Source organism: Corvus moneduloides, chromosome 1 (assembly GCF_009650955.1).
Source record: "Corvus moneduloides isolate bCorMon1 chromosome 1, bCorMon1.pri, whole genome shotgun sequence".
Taxonomy (NCBI): Eukaryota; Metazoa; Chordata; class Aves; order Passeriformes; family Corvidae; genus Corvus; species Corvus moneduloides.
Genome location: NC_045476.1, coordinates 10,611,599 through 10,638,484, shown reverse-complemented (window position 1 = coordinate 10,638,484; position 26,886 = coordinate 10,611,599). Strand labels below are relative to the sequence as shown.

The following is a 26,886-nucleotide window of genomic DNA, read 5'->3' as shown; positions in this document are numbered from 1 at the left end:
GGGCGTGGCCACATCAACACCAACAGTCTGAGCTGCTGTGCTGTGCTGTACAGGTGTTTGCCTACACACAACCATTGTGTCAAACACAGCCCAACACTCAGAGGCTACTTTGTCACTTCTAGAGGAAGCACCTATCAGGCAAAAATGTTCTTTTTCCCAAGAGCTGTTCCCTTGTTCTTTGGTATTCAGAGAGATGAATCCTGAGATGTGTTTTTCAAAAGATAATTTCATTTGGGGCTCAGTTCATTCTAAATTCTTCTTTCAAATTGTCCACAGAGCTGAACAAGCTATGTTTTAGAGTGAAACCCAGGTCCTATTGAAGTTAGTAAGCATTTTGCAACTGACTCCAAATAAATTAGGATTTATTCCTAGAAAGCATCTATCTGGACCAACTAAGGGACATCTTTCAATTGCCATCACCATTATGTGGAGAGACAACAGATGAACAAAACTGGTCTCAGTGATAAATGCTCCATCCATCAGACCACACTGAAAAGGGTACTGATGTAGCTGCTCTTGGAGAAACTAAAAGGAAACTGGACTGAAAGCCAAATCTGTTGGGGTTTTTTCTTCATGATTTTTAAAGAGCAGCCCCAGAAGCATTAAGCATTTTATTTAGTACTTAGAGTGCAACAGCAATGAAACTTAACATTATAGGGAGTGTGTTCCCACTAGAAAATGTCTTCAACAGCTCATAAAAACCTGGCCATTTATCAGCACTGCAGGAGATCTTTATTACCTCCCTACAGCATATGCTCTCCTATGATGTAGTTATTGATTTAACAAGTAAACTTCGTGGCAAGCTTTTATCTTGGAATTAGCAGCAAGACTGAAATAGAGCCCTTATTATTCTAATAACACGGAGATGTGAGATTCCTGTATATTCCATGTCATCACCTTAACAAGCATCCCATTAGGGCTGTCTGACTGCCACATCAAAGCATGTGCTGTGAGGACTTTAACAATCATGATATCATACTCGCCCCCAGCAATTTCAAAACCTTCTTGTTTTTCTTCCTACAGGTTTGGACATCAGGCAAGCTCAGGTTATTGTGCTGTCATCGGGTACCAAATGTATAAATGGGGAATACATAAATGACCAAGGGCTTGCGGTCAACGACTGCCATGCAGAAATTGTGGCAAGAAGGGCATTTGTTCACTTCCTCTACTCACAGCTGGAGCTACACTTAAGGTAATTGAATTCTGTTGATTTTGGGGGGTTGTTATATGGCCTTCAGTGGAACAAATCCATCCTCCAGACAAGTGAACTATTTGTTTCTTTATGGCATTTTTTCTGAGTCTTTAGGGGATGAAGGAACAATACACTGCACAAAAAAAATGAGAGCTAGGTAGTCTAAAGTGGTGGGTCATGAGCTGCTTTAGTTCAGCTGATTCTCTTTCAGTAGAGATTAGATATGACTCATAAAGCTAGGGTTTATGAAGCCTGATGATTTTGTACAAATCTTTACGTGCAGGCTTATTAGCATCATTCACTGACCAGAGACTTGAGGGGAGTCATTTTGCTTAATGCAGCCATTTTCCTGTCTTCCTTGCTGCTGCTGAAGGATCTCAAAGAAGTGATTTATTGATCATTAATGTCTTCATTGACTCACTAGAGAACCAATGAGTGTTAACAGCTCAGTAAACTTTGTGCCAAAGTGTAAGATGCTATCACTCACTCCTTCTTTATGATGTTTTAAAATGTTACAGCATGTAGAATCATTACAGTGGAATTATTGTTCCTGTCTTCAGCCAAATCCACCTTGTTACCATTTAAATGGTTAGTGGGTCATACACTGTGTAGAAGATGGTAATAAGTGAGGTACCTCAGAATGTCTTGTCGTTGATCATGTCTATCAACAGTCTGGAAGAGGTTATGTAGTGCTAGGTTATAAGCTTTGCAGAGGACATCAAAACGTGGGGAGGACCAGTCACTGTGCTTGAGGGCTGGTCTGTCATTCCAGCAGGCTGGAGGGCTAGACCAGCAGGAACTTTGACAGAAAACTTGGCAAGGACAAATTCTAAGTCCCACACCAAGGAGGAGAGAATGGCCTTCCTCCTTTCCACCAAGAAGGAAAGAAACACATGCTAGGGAACAGCTCTGCTGAGAGGGGATGGGGTTTGTAGGCAGACAAGAAGAAGGACATTAGCTAGTGGTGTGCCTCACAGCAGAGAGGGTCAGCAGGACCCTGGAAAGTATGAGGAGTCTGCCAAGGGATGTGAGCACCCACCACTAATCAGCACTCATTAAACCACATCTACAATACTATGTGCAATTTTGGGTGCCCCAAAGGAAAGACATCAACCATCTGACACAAGCTCAGCAGAGGCCACCCAGGTTCTCAGGGGCCAGAGCACTTGGGCTGTGTGGAAGGGCAGATGGATCTGGACCTGGCCAGCCTGGAGGTGGGATGGCAGAGCCAGCAAAACATGTCAGCAACACAATGGAGCTGACATCTTTACCAAGGTGTGCAATGGGGAGGTGACAGGAAAGAGGCACACACTGAAAGAAGAGAAGCTCAGTCTGAGTAGGAGGACTAATATTCCCCATGGCAACAGGCAAGCAGTGGGACAGGTCACCCAGCACGGTTAGGTAGTCTCCCTCCTGTCTTGGACATTTTCAAAATCTGAGTGCATAGAGCCTTGAGCAATCTGTCAAACTACTTTGAGAAGGAGGTTGGGATAGAGATTTAAGGTCCTTACCAGCCTAAATTATCCTATGATGTGAAAACTGAGCAGAAGTGGAGCTGAGGTGGCATTTATTATATTGAAGGAACCAAGGACTGCAGGAAGCAAGGAGAGAAAATGTCTTGGTTTGAAAGACAGGTGTCTGCTAAGGAAGGCAGGAGCCTCCCTTGGAATGACAGATGCAACCCCCTTCCCTCCGAGTTATAATAATTTTGAAATCAAGGGGCTTTTAGGCAAAGATGTGGGAAATAGGAATAACAGTTCTCTACTATTATATATCTATACATGTATAACCAGTCAAACAAACAGCAATAACCATGGCAGTAACAGCAAACAATCACAAACCCAGTGCCAGCCTTCTCGGCTGTCGGGCCCTTTCCCCTCGGGTGCAGTTCCGCTCGCAGCCGGCAGGGGCGCTGGCGGCTCCCGGTGAGCAGGGCAGGTGCGATGGTTCCCCCGCGGCTGCAGGGGGCGCTCCGGAGCGAGCTCGGGGAGCACGCGGCACCGGTGCCCCGGGATCCCGGGAAGGGATGGAACAAAGGCTTCACAAACCCCTGGGCAGCCGATCCCGGTGTCCGGCCGGACCCTCGGGAACAGCAGGCTGGAACGGCAGGCTGGAACGGCAGGGACGAGCACAAATCCCGGGTGGCAGATGAGGTGTATCCAAACGGGGAACCCCCCGCAGGTCTGGGCAGGCAGGGCGAGCACGGCTACAACATAGCGAAGGCTCGAAGCAGCGGCGGGGCAGGATGGCCGCGGCCCGGCTCCAAGCACGGCAGGGAAGGCGGGCTTGGGATCCCGGTGTTTCTCCAGCAGAAAGAAAAGCGGACGTGAAAAAAAAAAACAGCTTCCTCTCTCTCTGGATGCCGAGACCAAACTGCCCACATCCCCAGGTGAAACAAAAAGAGCAGCCAGGTCCTTTGTTTTCCTGAAGTATTCAGCCATTTGTTCCCCTAGCAACATGTATAGGGGAAAATTCCTTTAACAGAAAAAAAACTAGGAATAAACTAAAACCCCAACAGAAACCAAAGAAAAATCCTTTCTCTGTAGGTCATTCTTCTGCCCTCCATTCTTGTGTGCAAATCTGTGTGACTTTCTCTGAAGGCCATTAACCTCGCTGCAAAAACTTGCTTTGCCTTCAGAAGGTTTTGCATCAGATCACAGACACAAGGATTAGTCTAAGCAGGATTGTGTGTTCTTGTAAGCACCTGTTATACTGTTGCACCTAAGCAACAATAACAGGAATAATGGCTGTTTTCACTTCAGGCTGGAGTTGAAGACAAGAGAGTATATTGAGTACATGGGTTTGGCTAACAAAGGGGGACAAGAGCATTGAAGGGTTTAATCAAAAACAATATTCTCTCTATTTCATTCTGAATTGCTTTCAAGTTTACATTAAATTATTATGTTTTCAGCAGTGCAGCAGCCCTAGTACTTGCTTCATGCTATGGTCTCTTGGGAAACAAGTGCTAACACTGTATCTTAAACTATTGTATTGATCCACCTCCCTAACACATTCAGTCATATTATTATTTTATTTGGATCAATGTTAACAGCCTTTTGTTAAGAGAATCCTCAGTGCAGCACAAGCTCTGTTCACAATAACTTCACATCACTCCCTGTTCAGCCAAGACCAGGCACCACCGCTTGCCTGACCAGCACCCACCATAAAAATCTCAACCAAAATTGTCAAGGCTAAGCACCTTTGAAAGACAGAGCTGGAGATATTGCCAAATCAGATTTTGCTTCCTTAAAGTCCATGGGGAAGAAAAACTATGTGTTATGATATATTCTTCAATTCTAATGTTTATTGCTACACACACAGTTTTCTAACATCAATGGGAGTTTTGTCATATGGTGACAAAATGGGGGGGGTTGAAAATGAAATAAAAAATGCAGTTTCTGCACATTGAAATCACGTTTACTTCTTTTTCACTGGAAAAAGAGAGAAATCTATTCAGAAAGAAAACACGGGATGCTGCCACATAGCTAGGAGGACAGAGTTTTTTAAGACTGGCATGTTAACTCAGCTCCACTGGGTCTACCTGCACACCATCTCCTCAGGCTTGGGGGAAACACAAAGCTGTTGTAACGCATTTACATTAACCTCGCCCAAATTAAACTCATCTCCCAGGCCAGGAAACTGTTGTACAAAGTCATAAACGAACTGAAACCAAAAAGATGGTGCTCTAATTCCAAAAGTGAATGAAAGCATCGTTCTAGACTCAAAGAGCTTAAATTTTTCATCATTCACTATGGAACAGGCAAGTTTGTTCTGTGGAGAGTATGTCCTATTTTCCACATACCTTCCTCCCACCAAGCCTACCTACTGAAAGTGGTCTCTGCAGCTGGATTTCAAACTTCAGGAACTTCCAGTGAAAGAAATAGTCTTTTGTATCATGCTGTCTTTGAAATGGAACCTCCTTTCCAGAATTTACAAATTCTACCATTGATCTCGGTGAAGCAAAACACATGCTTCGCTGAGTGTAGCCTGAAGGCTTCTAAGAGCAAGGGCAAGCAGGTTGGAGAAAGCAAGGGCCAGGATATAAAACTAATGGCCAGAAGACAGGGATTCACTAATTGAGTTTACTTCTTGGCAGTCAAGTGTTACCCAGATCCCCACGGCTCCTTTGATCACCAGTGGAGAGAGATGGCATCAACTGAGGTGGAACTCAGCAGACCTTTTCAAGTATTTGTTGGGGGTGAGATGAATTGCCATGTACTGGGGCAATTTTTTTTCCATTTCTCTGAAGAGAGAATACAGCAACTTCTTCACATATTTAAGCTGCAGAACAATTCCATCCACAAGCCAATATTGCAGCAATATGTAAATTACTTTTTTCCCCCTTCTCTTCCTATTGCCATATGTTAGAGGTGTGACTTCCCTGACTTTTCTTGGGAAAGAGTTCCAGAATGGGAACTTTATCCTCTCTAAGAAGCAAGAGTGACAAATACTTCAAAAGGAAACTTTCTTTCAATAATTCATTGTCTAGAGCTTGAGTTAAATAAAAGCTAAAAGCACAACTAAAACCTGTCAGCTTCTAACCAGTCTGATTAAAACCCTTAGCCCTCCCAGATTTCATTTTTATGACAACCATAATCCTCCAGTTCTCAAGACTTTCACGAAAGAGATGAGAAGTAAGACATAAATTTCCTGATGTACAAAAGAAGGACAAGAAAGACCTTTTGAGAAGCTTTTTCTAAGAATCACCATCAAAAAGCACATGAATATCATAGTCTGATTCTTTTGCAGTGGTGGTAGGAAAATTGACATCATTTTCAATGATATTATTTATACCAACTGGCCAATAGGGAAGAAAAGAAAATACAACTCTTCCTTTTTTAAGAAAAATAAAATTAATAGACTATCCTTAAAATAAATCAGCACTATGGTGGTGCTGTAGTGCACCTTTCAGGTGCCAGGGAGATGATTTTACCAGAAGGTAAGCTCTTTCAGCAGGTCAGATGCAAACCACTGTTTATTTTATACATAAAAAGCAAGGAATAGTCTTAATTAGTCCCGTTATTTTTTCCAGGAAAACCAGCTGCTCGTTACACATCTACTAAGCCTGCTGTCAGTTTGTCTGGGATGCTCTCTTGTACTATGTAGTAGTAGAAACTTCCTATACATACACTTACATGCCAAAAACAGCTCCTCTGCTTGTCAGGCTTTGTTTCACCAAAATGCTGCAGAAGTATGTGCTTAAGTATCTTCTTGAAGTCAGCTCAAAACATAGGCCATGTGTTATGCTGAATAATGAACTTAAGCACAAGATTATAATTGAGCACGTTCTTAAATATTCCTCTTGAATCAGCCTCAAATCCTAACTCCCACAGAAATTCGTAAAAGGCAAAGGTTTAGGGATTAATTCTGCTCTTTTAGCCACTGCCAGCATGCAGAAATGACATTTTAATGCCACCCCCTGAATGAATGGGATCTGTAGGCTCACTGTGGGCTCCTCTCTCCATTGCTTTGTGCAGGTTGTGTATGGCTGTGCAAAGGACATTGTAAAGGACTGCTACTGCAAAGTCATCTTCTCCCTCACAGTCCAAAACACCTGTCCCAGAGGCAAGGCACAAGGGTGCTGGTGCTGGTGTAGAGGTGACTTAGCAAAAGTGCATCTCATGCTTCACCTGACCATTTCTACAAGATCCCTGTGTCCTCCTGGGCTTTGAAATACCCCAAACGTCCCACACACAAGAATCTTTACTAAGCCATGGCAGATGGTGTTGCAACCCAAAATTTTCCAGCAACTCTTTTCCAGTTTTGTTATTAAGCATATTTGGCCACAGTGCAGAAATGAACCTCATGTTTGAGGTCATCTCCTAAAAAACCATCCCAAAGGCAGGTCAGGACCCTATGTGATATGAAGAACCTCAGCCTCCTGGAGGAAAGAGTCAAGCTGCCTTGCCCTCCAGCCCTGCCAACTATTTTTAGAGCAGCTGTCCATCACCCAACCCGGCAGCCACACTGGCCACAGACTCTTGTTGGCGCTCAGAAAGAGGTAAGAGTGCAAGGTTAATCAGTGAAAAACAATGACCAGTGAAAATAGGATGGAGGCTGAACTGCTGAAATCCAGCCCAAAGCATTACTGTTCCAACCCTACATAGCAACTGTCTCCAAGTGCTGCAAGCTGCCCCCCCACATTCTGGTGAGATTTAATGTAATAATAGCAGGCATTTGGACTGCACAGTTTTGTATTCTCCCAGCTGATTTTGCAGTGAATTATTTAAAACTACCTGCAATTGCTCTAAAGTCCAAGCAGCAGGACTTACAGAGATTTTATTATTTCAGAGACTTGTATCAGGGCGATAATATAATTAGTGCAGTTGGGAAATTCCACCACAGCCAGCAGAAAATGAAGGAGCTGCATGTGGCAGCCCCAGCTCGGCAGCCGGTGTGACTCCCTGTCCCTGACAGGCAAGCTAATGTGCCTGTAAATTCCTCCTGACAGCAAACGCATCCTGGCATCAAAAAATGACAAAACACCCAAACCATGGAAGAGTGACAGCCAAACAGCTTCAATAGCACAGAGGCTGCACTGGGAGAAAACAGGCAGAGGCAGTTTGGATGAAAGCCAAGGACTCGCTCAAAGGCTGAGTAAAAAGCACCCCTGTTTGCAGTATCAGGAGGCAGAGAGATAGTCAGAAATCGCCTTGGTTAATGGGCTGTCCTGTAGTGAATTAAACGGGTGGGATTCCAGCTTATTAACAGCATCCTAGGAAAATCATTACCTGCAGGTGCCATTCTGTTCAGAGATATTCCTACAAAAAGACCCTTAAATTTTTGAGGGAAGGACCAGGCCATTGAAGGGAAAGGAGTCTCATCATAATTTCACCAATCACATTTTCACCTTCAAAATTATAATCGTGACCATCACCCAAATACATGTATTAGAGGCAGCTGTCTGTCACAGAAATTACCCATATCTTCCTAAATGTAACTCATCGGAGGAACCACACAGCAGCAGAGCCTTAATGCTGTGCTGTTGCTGCAAACAGCAGCACTGGGAGGGTTTGGCCTCCCGGGCAGCTGTTGCTAATGGAATATGTGCACTGCATCCCCATCTAGCTGCTGAACGACTGCAAAGATAAAAGCTTCATCTTGGTAAGTATCTTTTTCAACTCAGCTGAGAAAAGCCCACGCAAGTTTTGTCCACCCTTCTTAAGATGGCTTCTGATTTCCAAAAATGCCAAGTGACCAAGAGGACCCTGCTGGCCTAGGTGGAGCATTTGTAGGTGGCTCTGGTTGAATGAGGGAAAAGGGCAACACCTGGGGAGAAGGGAGGGCTGGCAGTGGTCATAGAATTTGGGTGCTTTGTTAGAGGCCCTTTTCAGTGGAGCATATGAACACACATCTCATCTGTGGTGATTGATGTTAATGGGATTCAAACATGTGCCTAGGTATTGTGATCAGCAGAGCTGATGTGTTCACATGAGAGCCCAAGAGAACTTTTCCTTTTTTCATGCACCAGAACCACTTTAAAATCAGTATGTTTATGCTTCTGTGCATAAGGAAGGAGAGTTACCCTTCAAAAATCCACATTTTATCATTAAAATATATATCTTAGGTACGGAAGCCAAAAGCCCTTTAGCAGTTCTGATCTCCTTCACACATTTCTTCACTCAGAGAAGCTTATTGTTTTTCTCTTGTTGTCACTAGGCAAAATATATGATGCCAGGTGCTAATAAAAACAAACAAACAAGCTGACAGAGAAAAGGAGAGAGAGACAGCACAGAAATGTTTCTGATTTGGCATGTAACAAATGACCTGGAACCTCTTTTGTGATTATAGCAAACGGCGAGAAGACTGGGAGCGATCAATCTTCGTGCGATTAAAAGAAGGAGGCTACAGGCTGCGGGAGAACATCCTGTTCCATCTGTATGTGAGCACTTCACCCTGCGGAGACGCGCGCCTCAACTCCCCCTACGAAATCACAACCGACTGTAAGGAAAAAATCTTCCCTCTCCTTTTTCTCCTTTGTGCGTCTTTTGTCTTTTTTTGGTGTTTTTTCCTAAGATCAGTTCTTTTTGCTCTCTTTCTTTGCTGGCAGAAAGTGTTTCACTTGAAAGCAAAAACACTACAGGCTTTAGAGAGTGTGTGTGTGTGTGTGTGTGTCTGTGCAACTGGTGCTTGGTCCCATGTGCTGGGGAAGGTGTGCAGGGAAAATCAGAGCTTGGCAAGGCAGATCCGCACTCCTGGGGCTCTGTGGCTCTGCTGGGGAATACATCCCTTAAAGCCTGCATTTCCTGCTTGCTACATACAACCCTAAAAGTAAATAAGTGTTTTGGAAAGCATCCCCATGATCAAAGAGATCCTTGAAGCCACAGCCAGAGGCTGGACCAGAGGATCAGGGCTCTAACTGAAGATGCATAGACTCTACTCAGGATTCACACAGTACATATGGGTTCAAGGGTTGCATTTACACTAAACCAGGCTGCAACAGCTGGAGTCTGAAGAAGAGCACTAATACGACATGATATGATATGATATGATATGATACAGCACATCTGTGGTGTTGATTGTTTGTCAGACTCTCTCCAAATATCACCTGCACTTGCAGCAAATAATGGCGAGATCCTTACGGAAAGGATCCTTCCCAAGCCATCCTGCCTATGTCAAATGTACTGCATGGTCACTGCATGGCAGATGGGTTAGCTGGAGTCCCCCAGGTAAGCCTTCCTTAGAGTCCCTACAACCATACCTATGGCATTCAGGCAAACACATGATTTTTCCAGGGATTTCTTCTCTAGAGGTGATCCTGCAAATGAGATAAACAAATTGGCTCTTGAGCCAGTGTGTGCCACCCACAGACCTGCAGAGCTTGTTGTCTGTGACAACAAATCCCATCTCCAGCGCATGACCCAGCACTCTCACCTCATCACTCCCCAAACATGCACGTCCCTGTCCTTGCCCTGCCGTGGCTGAGGCACATCCTTGTTGCTTTTCCACTGCACCAGCTTTATCCCTGCCTAGCCACATGGAATTCCCCCAGCAAGGGACAGGGGACTCCAGAGATCTGTGGCTTGTTATCACATGCCTGTCACCCCATGATCCAATACACAAGGCACAAAGTACTCTCTTACCTCTGCCCCAGGTACTGCTCCTCATACATGCATTTAACAGTGCTGCAAAGTCCACAGTGCTGGCTGCCAAATGTACACATAATGAGAAATAGTCCTTGCCCTGACTACCTTGAATGTGAAGCAGGCAAGACAAAAGAATGGATGGAGGAGGAAGCATAGACATGGGAATGTAAAATTAATCACCCAAGGTCACACAACGACCTCACTTCCTCACAGGCAAATCCATCAGATGGTAGTTTCACTCCTGTGTGATTTCTTATTTGTATAAGTTATTTATTAATGATTAGGTATTATTCTGTCCAGAATAGAATTTTTTTTTCATGTGTGAAAGAGCAGCTTGCTGGGGCGAGAAAGTAGAATGCACCTATTCAGGAAGGAAATGTGGTCCTTGCCTGACATGATTTCTACATTCTGCCAGGAGGGTTTATAAAATGAACAAAAGCAAGTAAGTGTTTAAAACACAAAATCAAATTGACAAATTCCTGATGAATTAACAAAATTAAAAGATACAGCATCATCTTAAATCAAAATTAAAAATAAAAAAGGCGCTGCTTATGAATATCAAAAAACAATAGTGATCTTTGGCCTTCCACTTTATAGGTGTATCAAGAAGTATCTAAAAAGGCTTTATGTTTGGTTAAAGGCACTCATGTTTTCCAGAAGGCAGGCTTCCTAGGGCAGCCCTTAGTTGATATCACAATTGGAAGCACCAAAATCTGTAATTATTTTTAAAATGTGGTCCATTCTCAAAAGCAACCGGAGGCTGTCCAGGCTGGGTTCTGCTCTTCTTTGCATGAGAAAGTTGGTGCTTTGGGCAGATGACAGCCAGTGCTGCCTGTTTATATGCAGCTGAACCCAGCCCTGGAGGTGAACCCTGCTTGGCTCATGGATTTCTTCAAAGACCACATAAATCTTCCAGCTAATGAGCTTCTATAGATAACATGATATACAAGCAGCTGTGTTTAAAAATATATAATCACACAGTACCTGACACAGGCAGTAAACAGTAAACTTACCATGAAAATAATTTTCCTGTTGGCTATTACACCAATTATTGTCCCAAGCAGAAGCTGAGGCAGAAAGGTTTGTGTGGCTTAGCCAAGGTTACACAGAGATTCAGTATCAGGACCTGAAGAGATGCTCTACCTGGCTCATAATTCACTCTTTTAACCAGATCTCTCTACCTTTGTCCTGTGCTCTTAAAATAACTCAGCACTGTGTAGAAACCCATGTTGCCAAAAGCTGTCCTTCAGTGAGATAAGCATTTCCTTTTAGCTCACATTATCTCAGAGACATCTGGGAAGATAAGTATTTTATAATGTTTAGCATTCAGATCTTCTCTTTCCTCTTTTTTTTTCCTAAAGAAATAACCTTTCTTTCATCCAGTAATGACAAGAAACTCCAGATGAATGCTGCTTCATTTCTTAAACAACAAAGAAACCTCTCCTAGAGCTAGCACAAGCCATCAAACATTACTGATTATTCTCTAAAGATGCATTAACATTTAAAACCAGTGCCTCACCATGTGGTTCCTGGTTTTGAGAAGGAATATGATAAGCCTTTATCAATATAGGGAGTGAGTAAAATCCACTTCTCAAATCTCCTTCCAAAAATTTCCTATTATCCACCGTGTCTTTCCAGCACCCTCAGGGAGGCCTCACATTTCCTTCTTATGAGCTTTGTTCTGGTAAGGGAGGAGGTAAGCTAGCATGCTTTTGAAACCCAGTTTACTTGTTACTGGGTAGAGCAGAGTACCAAGTTTGTGACATGTGTGAAAGACTGACAGCTGCAATGCAGAGGAGAGGTCCAGGGAGCCCACATCCATGCCAGCTTCATGCAGGAAAGTAAGAGATCAGGGACAAGGAGATAAAATCTCACTTTAATTTGCAGAGATGCTCTTTTTGAATCAGACATAAACTGACTTGTTTGTTGATACATCCTTAGGCAGCTCTAAAAGAGAGACAAAACCCAGTTGGACCAGGCTGCTTTGAGCATGGAGGGGTTTCCTAACTTTTTTGGTAGGTCAGGAGGTTGGAAGAGCTTACAGGAAGTGAAGTCAGAGCTTTGGAAGGAGGTACAACCTGCAAGAGTAGGGGAAGAGGCTGAGGGGAGAGGGGCAAGAGCAGCTGAAAGCAGGAGAGGAGACCAGCCAGGTCAGATGATGCAGGAATATGAGACTGGGAAATGTTTCAGGTGCTTTTTATGGGTTTGTCCTGGCTCATTCTCTCCAGTCAGTCTCCTTCCCAAGACCCTTTTCATAATTTTCCAAGGTCAGCCTCAAGGTTGTAGCACAGCTATATGGTGAAAAGGCAACATGTTCCCAGTGTCCTCACAACCCTAATTGCCCCTTCACAGACTCAGCTTCTTCCCCTGCCTCAGTTCAGTGCTGCAGGTCAGGGAGCCTGGGACATCTCCCTGTATGGTGCCTTCTCCCTTTGTGTACATCTGAGCAAGGTGTGCCTGGGTTTCTGACCTCTCCTAAGGGCAGTATCATGGCATCAATTAACGTGGGTTTCCTGAAGGGCCTAAGGGGGCTGCTGGCTCCCATTATGGCACACGCTCCAGCTCCTGAGGTGGAGCCCTGGGGGCAGCTCACCCTGTAGTATTTGTTGCATATTTTACACTTTCTCCTAAATCTAGGCCAAACCACAGAATAATCAAGCTCCTGATTTGCTAGAGCACCATCCTAGCTAATTTAGTGCTTCTTGACTCATTGGCTTTTTTTTTAAGTCTCTTGGAAAGCAAAATGAATTGCTTGAAAATTTGAGCTAAAGAAATCCTCTACTTTCCCACTTCTCCTTCCCTGGCAGTATTTTACCTCATTGTCCATCTTTTTTCTAGAGATGTGCTCTCTCTTTTTCACTACATGGATTGTCAAAGAGACAAACAGAATCTGCCCCAGGGCTTCTCTCAGTTCTTCTCCCCTGGGCTGCTTTTTTATCTCCTGCTAACATGCTGTATTGCCTTGTGCCATTGCCTTCTTGATAGCCCAGCTCCTGTTTTATCCCACACTTCCTTTAGGTCTGAAACACACCATTGCATCTGCTCCACATGGGGTTTTTCTCCTGCTTGTCTATTAACCTACAGCTGTGCTGAAGCTCTCATGCACACACATTTGACAGAGCTCTCATCTAGGCAGGACCCGCTTGCAGCCACGTGAGCCAGATCATTGCCTTGGTAGGTGATGTGGTCAGGAGATGTGCACTGCAGTTTTCAGAGAGTTGGGGAACTGAAGAGTACCCAGAGAGACATATTTGTGCTCTCTACTTCAAGTCTGCTTTCACTTTGCAGACTTGTGCTTTCCCTGCTTGTGATTCTGGCTGCTGGATTTTACATTCCATTCTCAGAAAAAAATGCTCTGTTAACCCCCAAATCCAGGGGGGGAAGGGGTGCCCTGCTCACACCAGTAACTCAGCATTCCGTGTCCAGATGGGGCTGGCCCAGGTTGCATCATCCCCAAACCAGATCTCTGAAAGTCATATCCTGAGCAGACTGGCTGGAGAAGGCCAGATTCACACAGAGACCCTCTAAGGAGTCTGTCTGTCTCCAAGACATGGACCCAAATGATCTCCCAAAATTGTCACGAGAGTCTCAGCCCCAGAGCTCAGCATTCAGAGTCCGGCAGGGAGCTATCAGGATGGAAATACAGTGAGGATACTTATGGCAGTCACTGGGCTAGAATCAATCCCCAAACCAATGGGTTTGGTGAACATTTCTGGATGTGCAAGGGCAAGAAATCTCTGCCTTCCTTTTACCAATCCCATGTTTTGTGTAAATGGGCAAATTCTGTTCTTGTGAGTAGATGATAAAAGGGGAAAGCACTTCAAGAAGAGCCATCTAAGTAACTCAGTGATCTGAAAAGAAATTAGATATCTGGAACTACAAGAAAATTCAGGTTCTAACAAAGTGATTAACTTTCCAATTACAAAAATTGAGGATAACCATAGGTCATCCCTTGGACTTGGACACTATTTTTTGTTCCCATTGCACAAGTGCTCTCAGGTCTCGCATCTCTCCGTCACAGCTGCTGGCCTGATGCAGTTTGGGAAACCATCTTGGAAATTCGTAGCTATTTGGTGCATGGTGCAGCTTCCTCCTAGGCTGCAAAGTTGATTTTATGCTGATGAATGGCCCATCTGTGGAACTGGGATGAAAGTGCATTATTTTCCTATTTTTCATATGACCGAGCAGAACAATACCTTGGGGGATCCCAGAACAAAATTATCATAGAGAACCATGCCCAGAAGTAACACAGAACTAAAAAATGCATACACCACTGTAGGCTGTAGTGCTGAATACTGCCTCAGGAGAAATAATCCTAGCTCTAGGTGAATTATTGTGGTCAGCCCAGATTGCTTTGTCATATAAAGGATGCTGCAGAAATTGCAGATACAGCAAGAGGCTCTTGCATTACTTCACAGGCTAGGGAATTAGTATTAAAGAAAGTGGAAGGAAATTGTCCTTTCACTTCATTAAGACTGGGCTGGGTCTTATCCAAAAGGTTTGGGTTCAGATATGAGCACAGCACTCTTTGCCATCCTCCTTTGAGGTCAAGTTCTGTGGAAGCAGTGGCCCTTTCTGCTTGTGCCACTGACCCAGCCTCAATTTACCAAAGTAAACACAGAGGAAATGCAGCGACTTTCTACAGCTAACTATAAGCTGGTCTGTCAAGGAGCTTGTGTCCCTGCTCAGGACTCTTAGCAGGCATTAGGTTTATATGTAATTGCCCTGTTTTCTAACTCAATCTTCCCAGGCTGCTGAAATGTGTTTCAGTGTGACTGCTTTCACTCATGTTAGTTTGGTAGGGAAAGCATGGTCACAGGACAGTTCCCTCTGGTCAAATCTCTCCATCACTTACACACTTCACCTATAGCTGGCAGCAGAGGTGAAGTGTGCTCCTGGCCCGGATGGGCAAAGGTGACAACAGTGCCCAGCCCAGGTGTGGTGGTCCTCTGTCCCCACAAGCACTGCAGGCCTGAGCAGTGGTCTGATTTAGCTCAGGGCTTTCCAGGTGTGGAGGTGGTGCTGTATGTAGACAGTTCAAAGATTTCTTCCCAGCATCTAAAATAAATCCATGCTGGCACTGTGGGGGAGCTTTCTTCTTTTGGGGAAGGTGGGCAAAGTGATTTCAGGAGAAGAAAGTGTGGCTGAGAGGAATCAGTGGGACCCTGGGACAGGAGGGCCACAGTGAGTATGGGAAAGTTGGAGGGAGAGTGGGTCTGTGATGTTCAGCTATGATGGGGAGTGGGCGAGAGACAGCGACATAAAGCCTGTGAGGGGTGGAGGGACTCTTCAAGATGAGTGAAGCCCCTCTGCTTCTTCCAATGCACAACACCCACACAGGACCTACAGGCACTGGTTGGAGCCATCTCCGGTGCTGCAAGAAGCTTTTCCTCCCCCAGCCTCTCCTACTCACTCTCGCTCATCCAAGGCTGCAGGGAAGGGAGAGAAGGGAAAAGGGGGGAAAGACTCATGTCAGGGGTACCAGAATGGAGATGGTGACTGGCCCAAGCCCTTTGCTGTGAACCCTGAGCTCTTCTGATGCCACTTGAGGGAAAAGCTGCAGCAGCAGCAGCTGTTGCATCTCAATGCTCAGATGGACCCATTGCTCAGACAGAGCAGCAGTGCCAGAGGATCTGCAAGTATGTGGTCCACGTGTTCTGGAAATCCCATCACTTTTGGTAACCCAAAGGAGAGGTGTGATGCCTTACATGGCCTGTCATGCTAAACCTTTTGCCAATCCCAAAGCTCAGTTCTAGCCCCTAAACCTGCCAGAGAAACCAGTGGTGTCCAGGCTTAGGAGAGCTGTGAAAGCACTCATGGTTTTATTGTTGGCATTGTCATGCTAGAGCCCAGAATGCACCTTGGAAAGAGGCTCCCATTTTGCTACACTGGAGTCCTGAAGCTTTCAGTGCAATTAATCAACCTGTAAAAGTTTGCTGTTGCTTTATATTCCATTATTAATCTCCACCAGGCTGGGTGGTTAGGTTCTTAGTGGAGTTTTGCTAAAGTTGACTGGTGAATAACAACTTCACTTCATGGACAATTTCAGGTCTCAGAGTACTGACTGGCTGGAAAGAAACCAAAATGTGTCAGGCAAAATTTAGAAGAAAATAATTGTGTGAAAGTGGGATTGCATCTTATATTTCTCATATCTCCTGGTCATCAGTAACAAGGGGCAGAAAAACCCTATTTGATTTCCTCCCATGCCTAGTTCAGGGTAAGCATTTTCATTCAAGGCCACTTAGAATCAAATAAAAACTTGAATCTGTGTCTCCCAAGCCCTGGATCAGTGAATTCTCTATCAGCTGAGCTAGACAGCTCCCTTTCTTAACTCTGTGTTTTAAAACTTTGTCAGAACTGACACATCATGAGAAAACTCTTTGCCTTTGACAATTCATTGAAAATGTCCCAATTCCTTCTCCTTGTGATATTCTTGGCTGCTTTTGCTTATTTGAGTTTTGTTGTTTCAGGGGGAGTTTAAAGTAGAAAATAAGATTTTTAGAAGTATATGTCAGTGCAGTGTGTGTCTATCCAGGAAAAGAGAAAGAATATGCTGAAAACTATGGATTGCTCAGAGCCAGCATTGGCCACAGCTTTGAAAAGCTTTCATGTAAAGCAAAATGTGTTTGCTAGGATTCAGGAAAACAGGCTTCCACAGCTATAATCAGATTCTAATTTTAACAGAATGCTTGAATTGCCAAAGGGCATTGCACTGTATTTATTGATTCTGCTTTGTTATGGGTTTTGCTGCTTTGTAAAACACTGCATTTAGATGCAATGTTCAGATGTGATAAAAAGGCTGCATTAATCAGCAAAAGACCATGCCTGAGAAGTTTTCAGAATAGCAGTAGAAAATTTCACCAAGAAATTGCTCCCTGTCCCCAAATTTGTCCAGCCCAAGGAATAGTGGTGTCTCCAAAGCCCTCTGCAGCAGGGAAAAAGAGACCACATGCTCCTGGACATTCCCCCATTCCACCCCGACATCCCACAGCCTACTAAAGATACTCACCTAAATAAGGCACGGGGGTTTTTTTGGTGGAAAATATCAAGCCATAGTTGGGAAAAGTCTCTGTGGGTGAAAACTACACCCACTCAGATCTAATTTACTCTAATTTACCCTTCCACTGAGTTGGAATCACAGGTAAAACTCATAAGCTGAGTTTTAGAAAGCTTATTAGGCAGCTCCAGGTCCAGTTAAGATCTGTGGGAGTTCTGGAAGTCCTTAGACTTCTGGGGAGTTTCTTGGAGTCTTAGGAGAAAAATCTGAAGACATCTGTATGAGTAACAAACAATTTAATCCTAACCATAATCCTGCAAGCTGCCTTCTCTGGCCAGTCTTGGGCAACTCACCTCACTCTGGTAATTTCTATTTCTATGTCTGTAAAATGGGAATAAAAGGTATCCAACAATCACAGCTCTGAGAAAGGGTAATTAATGCTGAGAGTAGAATATTAAAATGGAAAACATTGTAGATTCTATGCACTGTTATAAAATTATTCAGAATAATTTGGCAACTAAAATCACAGATTTTTAAGGCCAACAGGAACCATTTCCTGGCGATCAAGATTTAATTTCTTCAGCCAGAAACCATAGGACTCCAAAGCTCCAGAAGCTGAAGTAGAATATATGTGGTGATGCATCAGGAACCACAGCCTCTCTAGACTCATACTAACTACAGTGTGGCTGAAAATCTGTTGACCTTGTTGACAGATGGCTCTTGTTTCTGTCTCATGGGGTTCATTTTCTGTTTTCATATTTTGCTGACTTCTTTCACAACATTTTCTGTAAACCATCCCTGAAGATTTCAATTTCCCAAAAGCAACAAAATCCCAAAGCCACATGAATAACAGCATGTTTTGTTGATAAAAGAGGGTTATGATGAATAACACATTCTCTTTATGTTTGTGTAAACTTTTTGATTAAAATATGGCAGGGGAGAGAATTGTCACCAAATAGGTGATTCCAGTGATGTTGATACAATTTTCACACAAAGTATATTTAAAAGATAAAGCTTAGCTTTAAGAGAAAACATTTCTCATTAACAAAAAAAAAAAAAAAGAAAGATACAATGATGCATGGCTTAGGACGTGGTTGAATAGCTGGTCCTCCCTGGTCTCTGATGGATGCAGCATCTCACTCTCCACATGCAGCCTCCAGCCACTGGCTTTGATCAGCTGCTGACCTGGGAACCAGCAGCATCTCTCCACAAAGATGAGCTGTGCATTGCTGGAGACCATCTAGTGGCCTCTCTGTCTGGTGACAAGCCTGATGCAGGCCTCAGAGGCAGAAGTCTTCTCACAGAGTTCACAGCACCAGTGCAGCCCTTTGCGAGATCTCTAGACACTGCTCTGTGGGAGCAGCTGCACTTTCAAAGCCACGGCGGGACATGTCTGATTTTAGATGAGAGGAGCAATTAGTAATTAAAAATAATAATCTTGAAGTGCTTGAGTTGTACTTTCCTTGATTGCCACATGCCCAGAATCTTAATCCCACTGATAAATCTTGTACTTTTGGCCTTCAACATACTAATGCTGTTCTACTCCAGAGCAGGTTGGAGTCCACAGCCTGGCTTTGTAGGTGGCACAAAGGATCTCCCTGACACCTGTGCCAGTACTGCTCATTCCTCCTTGCCTGGAACAGTCATTTATAACTCTCAGAGGAGGCTGTGAATGACTTTGCTGCCAAAAAATTGTTTTAAAGTGAGTTTAAACTAGTTGCTCACATTTTGATCCCAGGCATTCCTTGAACACAGACATTAGAAAAAACCTGTTTGTAGGCTTTGAGCTGTTTCTCTCAGATTTTTTTTTCCTCTCAGGGTATTAAAGCCTGCTGAGATTCCACGCTTACGTAGAAGTTAGTCTGATGGTAAAATGGGTTTCATGTTTTAGAGTGACATTCTCTGCTCTAGCATAGGTTCAATGAAGGTATTTTGGCACCTCTCCCTAGAATGAACTTTCAATACATTCCATATTAACCTACAAAGATAACGAAAACTCATTGTAAAAGTGTTATGTCATCTGAACAGATTAAATTTTTCCCCTCAATAATCATATATGGAGGCATTTTGATGGACCAAAATTAAAAGTTTTCATTAAAACACTCACTGATAAACATTAATATGCTGGAATACCATTCTTACACCCTTCCTACAGTTACTGTCTCTAACACCACAATTGAATCCAAAAATAATAATTTAATTAATAGGTACTTAAAGCAGATAAGGAAAAAAACCACTGTCACTTCCTTTCTGTTCTTGTGAATTGAAACTTCAAGTTTTCTCTTCATTGCTTTTTCTGGATTAAATGCCACATATTGATAACCTGCAGATGGGCAAATTGACTTTGCTTTCACACCTTGTCAGTACATCACTAGAAACTATTGTCAGATGAAAAATTAAGGAAGAAGTAGAAAGAGTGAAAATTGTTATTTGAAGATTAATGCAGAGAAGAAAGAAGAATGTGCCAAAGGTAACATCATTTATCAGGTCATGGATTTTGTCAGGTTAGGGACTACTGTCCAAAGACAGTATTTCTGCCAAAAAAGATGCAGGGAGAAAGGAAAAGGTAAAGAAGTTCAATCTCCAATGTTAATTTCAGTTCCAAAAATTACAGGTGTGCCAGGTTTTGTAACATTGTCAGATAAAGTACATACTCAGCATTCATATTTGTATATGGGGCTTAATGATTCTGTCCAAACCATAGATCTGAACTGAAGTCTGCTACAACGTGATGGGGGCCACATGGCTCTGGGAGCAAGCAAATCTCTCCTAGGACTGCTTTCAGATGCAACAGCCCTCATGGCCTGTATTTAAAAGTCATTTCTTGACTTTTAGGGATTCATCTCAACAGGCTTTTATCCTGTTTAACCTGTACAAGACAGGGGCTTGTGCTCCTTCTTGGGAAGGACGCATCCCTGAAGTCACTGCAGGGGCAGCTCTTAGACCCTTCTTTCCATAAATCCAGACTTCTTTCAGAACACTCCTAAAGTTTCTTGCTTTCCAAAGCTGGCCCATGGCATTTCAGCCTGGCTCTCTGCTGGTCACCAAAGCACAGTGCAGCAGGGATTTATCTGACCAGCCACCCTGCCCAGCAGAGGAGACACATCCAGAGCATTCACTGTGCTGTGACTCTCACTTCAACACTATTTCACTTTCTGAAATAGTAATATTGCACATTTATTCAGCATCTGGTAGGTGAAAGTGCATCTCTAACAACCATCAAAATACAAAGGCAGTCAGATGTTAACACTCCTCTTTCCACCCCTTTGTCTCACACTGCTCTGAGGAAGCTTTATAAACCGTGCTGAGGAGGGGAGGGTCCAGCACTGAAAAAAATGTTTTATTTCTTCTTTCCTGAAGAGAGAACAGCCTCCACTGAAGCAGGGAAACAGAAAATGAACCTCCGAGGCAGTCATGCAAAATTTCAGACAGAATCTTACTCGTGTGATTCTGTTTAATCACTGTCCATTTCCTCTTCACTCTTTAACTAAATAATAAATATGGAGTGGCTTTTTTCATTACCATGTGAGCTAGAACTGGTCCTGGAGAAAATATGAAAATAAGGGGTGAGGCTTGAAATCAGCAGGGTTCACTGATTTTCAATACAATGCACCTGTCTGTGTACATTTCTAATCCTGTAATTAATCCAGCACCTTTTTATCTTAGGAACTCTCAGGAGTAATTTCCACATCTGAGTGTAGCACACATCATAAACCCACTCCAAATTATTTTTAAATTTGTCCTTTCCAATTCCGGTTTGAATTGACATTTCGTTCTGGTTGAAGTGGCATCCACAGACTCCTTCTCCCCTGCAATTAGTTGAGATTAAGCAGTTGGAGAACCAGCACAGCAAAGATCAGAAATGCTTATAGTCACTGATGTTTTGATCATACTGAACAGCAGAACAGCAGTAGGCTGTAGTTTGTGACTTTAAGATGCATAAATAAATATATTTCTGAGACTGCATTAAAATGATCTGTAGCAAGCTGTTACAGTAAGTGGACCACGTTTTTTACTGCTGACAAGCAGCTTATGGGCTGAAGTCTGTCTGCAGCTTCAGTGCAAAACTCACAGAGCCTCATCCTTTCCTTTGTTTATATCTTCCTGTGCTACTTAATGAAATGCTAAAAAAGAACTCAGTGTGTTCCAGTTGCAGATTTGGATTTATTTAATCATTAGCAATCTGAAAGCATTCAGAGCTTTGGGTTATTAGTATTTTATATAAATGCCACAGATGATCTTTTGCAGCATGTGTCCCAACTACCCCAGCAATGTGAGCAGCCTGAGACAGGCAGCACGGCACAAGGTTTGAGTCACACCCTATTCATTGAATTTAATAGCAGCTGAGCAGCTAAAACTCCTTATCAGAGCTGTGGGAGTGTGTCCTGGGGTGAGTGTACACTGGCCACAGATGCCTGAATCCTATCAGCCAATGCCAGCTGCACTGTGGGCAGGGCGCAGGGACAGGGAGCAAAGCTGGACCCTGAGTCAATATGAGCATTCAGAGACTGAGACTATCAGTGCACTTGCACACACTTCCTAAGTGCTTTTAGAAACTTTCCGTTTCTGTTCAGTTTCTGGTACTTGCAGTCCAGGGTTGAGATGCTGTGAGAACAACCAGATGTGGATTACTTTGGCCTTTGTGCTTCCTTTGGTCCTGAGAAGATCAGACAGACAAATGACAAATGAAAGAAACAGACCCCCCAAACTCGCAGAAGTCATTTGGATCCCTCTCCCCAAAAACTGTTGGTCTGTACTTTAAATTCCCCAGCTGCTCAACAGCTGTTTGCAATCCTGCTGCTGTTTTTTCCCCTGAATTCACTCCTTATCTCTGTCAGCATATTGTGGGATGCTTTGCCCCTCACTGAGGTAACATTTATGTAGTGAAATCAAAGCCACGTAAATGATGGGCTGCTCATCTTATACTGCAGTCACTAAAATTCCCTAGCAGTTACATGTCTCTTTGCATGTATGGGAAATGTGGGTGTATCAACACGCTGAATTGCCTGAAAAAGAGAGTCATCTAGGAGATCAAGGCACTTAGAGGGGAGGCTCAGAGCAGGAGCTGGGAAAGAGAGGAAAATCTAGAGAGATGGGAAATGGGAAAATTGTAACAAGAGAAAGTATTTTTCCTTAAAAGTTGGAGAAGGAAACAGTAAAAAATCATTTTATCCTGAGGGATTCCCAGCAGGTGGACTCCTGTGGTAGATCTTTCCTGGAAGGATAGCATCTGTTTTTTATAAATAGTTGTTGAGCAGTACCTTTAAATTAATTTGCATAAGAAGGAAGCATCATTATCTTCATTATACCTGTGGGAAAGCTCAGGAAAAGAGAACTGATTTGCTTAAAATCAAACTTTCCACCAGCTGAAACAGCAATAGCCTCTTGTGTCACCCTTCACTGCTTCCCTGGCAGAGATCTCGCTCTGCCATGCCATCATTTCTCAGTATGTGCAGACAAAGGCAAAGTGGTTTTGGTAGACATTTCTCACTGTTGTTCAGCTAGATGTGTTCGCTAAGCAGAAGTGATCACTTTCTACTTTTGTTGTTGAAATGTCATGGTACCTTTCCCATGACTCTGTGGTTTGATAGTAAAAAATGCTGCTCACCTCTGTTTCATGGTTTTAAAAAATGTTTCCTCGCAGAGTACCAAGAAAAATATGGACCAGTTCCCAGATAGCTAATACTGTCCAAAGAGCATCCTCTGAATGATACTGCACTTAGCATCCCAGACAAGAGGGATGTACAAGGGATCAGCACACACAGTCATGGAAATGGTTTCCTGACAGTGTTGGCATAACCAGTAAATTTGAGAGCAGAGGGATCTGAGACATTTATGAGACTCTGGCATTTTTGCTTATTGAATTTTTTTATTTCTTCCTTGGCTGTTCCCAGTTTCTCCCACAACTCAAGTTTGAAAAGCCATAATACTCCAAGTCTGGTGGTTACTGCAGTGTCTTGATTTGTGAGGTGCTGACAACTGGGCACAAGGTCCCCTCACATCTCCTGCTGCTGGGATGTGGCTGCTGGTGGGGATAGCAGTGCAACAACCACTCCTCGCCAAACTCAGATCCTGCAGCAGCAATACTGTAACAGTATTTGTAAACAGTATTTTGGATATGATGGAGACTGAATTGGGGTGGAAACCAGTTTTGGTCATGGCCAAGCAATCCATTTGATACCTGGTCCGGCCCGCTGCTGGCACATACACACCCATCTTAAATTCTAAAAAAGCAGGAATGGAGAGAAGATGCAATGATTTCTGGGGGCTCAGCTGCCCCTGTGCTAGCAGGTCACAGCTGACTTGGCTGTTCTACATCTGTTTGCTGCCTCTGCTAATCCAAATAGGCTGAAGTGATTTATATTTCCACTCCCTTTTTGCAAACCACCCACTGGCAGCAGCCAGTCAATCCACTGCTTCCACCAGCACTGGGGATCATGCACAGAGCCAGCTGCTCACAGCCAGAGGTGCCATCAGCCCCACAACCTCTGACACACTCATGTTACTCAGTGGCAGAAGTACAGGCAGCCCTGTAGCCCACTGAGGACTGAGGAGCATCATGTTCACAAGTAGAAGCCTTCTGGTCCAGATAAGGAGCTGGCATGGAAGAATACACAGGACAGTTGGAAATATGGGCAAAAGCCTCATGTCTGTAAATGCAGCACTCCTTTTCCTTGAATGCTGAGTCGTGTACTGTCTTTCGTTATTTTCCTTTGGGCTAAAGGGAAACTGTGGAAGGTCTGCTTTAGGAAGAAGGTAACCTCCAGTGAAACCCTCTGAGGGTGAGGCAGTGAGCAGACCCAGAGAATTTCCTTGCTGCTCCTTCCTGTTCTTTTACAACCAAAATACCCAGGGGTAAAGTAACAGTGTAAAGAGTATAAGAGTGATTTTGATAATGAACTGCAGTTTTTCTCTTTTCGTAAAAATGAAGGTGAAGTGCTTTGGAAATGTCATTATCTTCTGTATTTACTGCATATCTGCAGGACTCAGTTCATCATGGCACAGGGCAAGCAGCTAAAGCACTTGTCCTGTGCCACCCCAGCAGCAGCTGCCTTGCATTCAAATATATAATATCACAGAAGTGATAAAAGATCCTGGTATGACACAAGGCAGGAGAGTACATCACTTCAGGGAGACTTTAGAAGGAATTTCAGCCAGCAATGAACAACTAGCAAGTTTTGATTTGCATTTGATCCAGAGTATAAACCTTTAGCTTTTCAGAATTTACAGTGAAATTTTGTGATAACAAATTAAAACCTCAATTCTGAAATTATTTAGGAAGTGTCACTGAATATCACAGTAGAGTATTGGACTGGTTTGCATCATGCAGCTGAGTCTTTGATGACACTCACTGAACCAAGCTTTTTCAAATACTCATCCATCACAATTCAACCCTACAATGAGAAATTGTACTGGTTCTTAAAAAACCAGAGCACCTCTCTTCTTTTTAAACATATAAGGGAAATAGAAGATGAACATGAGCTCAGTGTGTGCTTTGTGTTAGCTTTGACTGATGTGAAAAGACAACCATGCTAGGAGCACCTTCTTTTCTGCACTGCACTGCTTTCTTGGGCTGTTACTTCATCTAATTTTCATCAAATTTAAAGGACCTCCACAGGTGGTTCTGCAAATGCAAGCTATGGCTTCAACACAGCCTCTCAGAAAATATTCAATTATTGCCATTCTTGTGTTTATTTTGCCCAGTGAACAGCAGCAAGCACATAGTGAGGAAATACCGTGGGCATCTCCGCACAAAGATTGAGTCTGGAGAAGGGACCATTCCTGTCCGGTGTCACAACGCAGCACAGACGTGGGACGGCGTCTTGCTGGGAGAGCAGCTCATCACCATGTCCTGCACAGACAAAATCGCCAGGTATGTGATGGATATACATGGCAAAAGTCTTTGCATGTGGAAGTTCGATGCCACAGAGGATTATGGTGACCGGTAGGATGCAGCCAGCAGGTGCTGACAAGCCCTGCAGAAACAAAGACCTCCTTTGTATGCAAAAGCAGACCATATAAATAGGAGGGAATGTAAATAGGACATTTTCCCAAATTCTCTGTGGGTCGTTAGTTGCTTATTACAGTGTGACAAAAATATAAACTGTCTTTGCAGCTTTTTTTGCCAGTAGAATTTCACTGTGCAAATAAAATACATCAGCTCTGTTGTTCTTGGATCATTTACCCCAAAACTTGCAAACCAACTATCATACAGATAAACTTAGCTCGTCTGCACCCAATTGAATAAAGTGCCCTAAAAGCCACCAGGAATATTTCTACTTTTTTGAATGTCATTGAAGAACTCTCATGTCACAACCCCCCTCTGTGGGTTTCTGTTGTGTCCTGTAAATAGAACATATATTTATGTAGAATAATTTCCATGTAATAAATATTTCATAATTATTCCCAGGTGACAAATAAAATGTAAACACATTCACCATTCTCAGTTTAGGGTGTTAACTAATGGCAAGTGATGGCTAACAGAAACCGAAATCAAAGTCTGTGTGCTTGGTTGCACTTGTGTTGCACTATTAGTATGTATCTATGCATGTATGTATATTTTAACTTCATAATTATTTTTGTATATATGTAATGTACATTATCTGCAGATGCAGCCCTGCATATAAAATGCATCACATTATAGCTACAAAAACACAAATGCTATGATCAAATTCTCTGCTGGAACATCGTGCCTGAGAACTCAGTTAAATTACATCAGTCAAAAATTTGGCCCAATTATTAAAGGACAACATAGACAGAATCTTTCCCAAAAAATCATAAAGAATTTTTTTAATCCAAATGCATAAATTCTGCTCTTAGCTTTAACTGGATGACCTATCAAAGCTAAATTAGTCTGTCAGCTTAGCAAAGCCTGCCATTTTGTCACAAAAATGTAGAAGTGAGCCAGCAAATGGTAATACTACCAGACTCACAAAATCCACCCTCTGCTAAGTGTAATTATCACAACTGTTGTGCTTGCATGAAGGATAAAGAGCAACTTCTGCTGAAATGTTTTCATTTATTCATAAGGAGGTAACAGAAAACCCAAACTGTATTCAGTGGATCTCCTGCACTTTGTGTAGTTGCAATTGGGTTTTCAAAATTCAGACTCACATGGACTCAAAAAACCAAAAAAAATTTAATTTCAAGAATAGAAATATTGCATTTCTCTGTGGTTTTGAATGTCATTAGCCAGTGAATTAAATATCAGCTTTGCAAACACTATTACATTTCCTATTGATGGGGATGTTGACAGTAATGCACAGTCTCAGGAGCTGGGTTTTCTCCAAGCACATCTGCAAAGCACTTTCAGTGAATCCTTTCATTGTTGACACATATCTAAACTGCATTTTCTTCTGTGAAGAAAAATAGAATCTACCACAAAATTTTTCCAAGATAAAAAAAAATCTTGCAGCTCTCATAATTGACAGTATTATTTCAATATTGCATGAAAAACTGCAATTTTAATTATTATTTGAAATGTAATTCAAATGAGCTTGGGATTTTCATAGATTAAAAAAAAAATCAATTATCATTCCCTGCTTTCTAGAGCAAATGTTTACTCTCACCAGTAGGGTGGAGTTAAAAAAGAGGCAAAGCAAAGGGGATAG

The 26,886-nt window shown here is 43.0% G+C and overlaps 1 protein-coding gene across 1 annotated transcript in view; it reads left to right on the top strand.

Moving 5' to 3' along the window:
• The window catches only part of ADARB2 (adenosine deaminase RNA specific B2 (inactive)), a 308,071-nt gene that overhangs the window by 260,778 nt on the left and 20,407 nt on the right, over positions 1–26,886 (top strand). Inside the window, exons 5-7 of the mRNA XM_032099671.1 lie at positions 1,024–1,192; positions 8,984–9,135; positions 24,980–25,148. Coding sequence (XP_031955562.1) covers positions 1,024–1,192; positions 8,984–9,135; positions 24,980–25,148 — 490 coding nt within the window. The remainder of the gene's footprint in view (positions 1–1,023; positions 1,193–8,983; positions 9,136–24,979; positions 25,149–26,886) is intronic.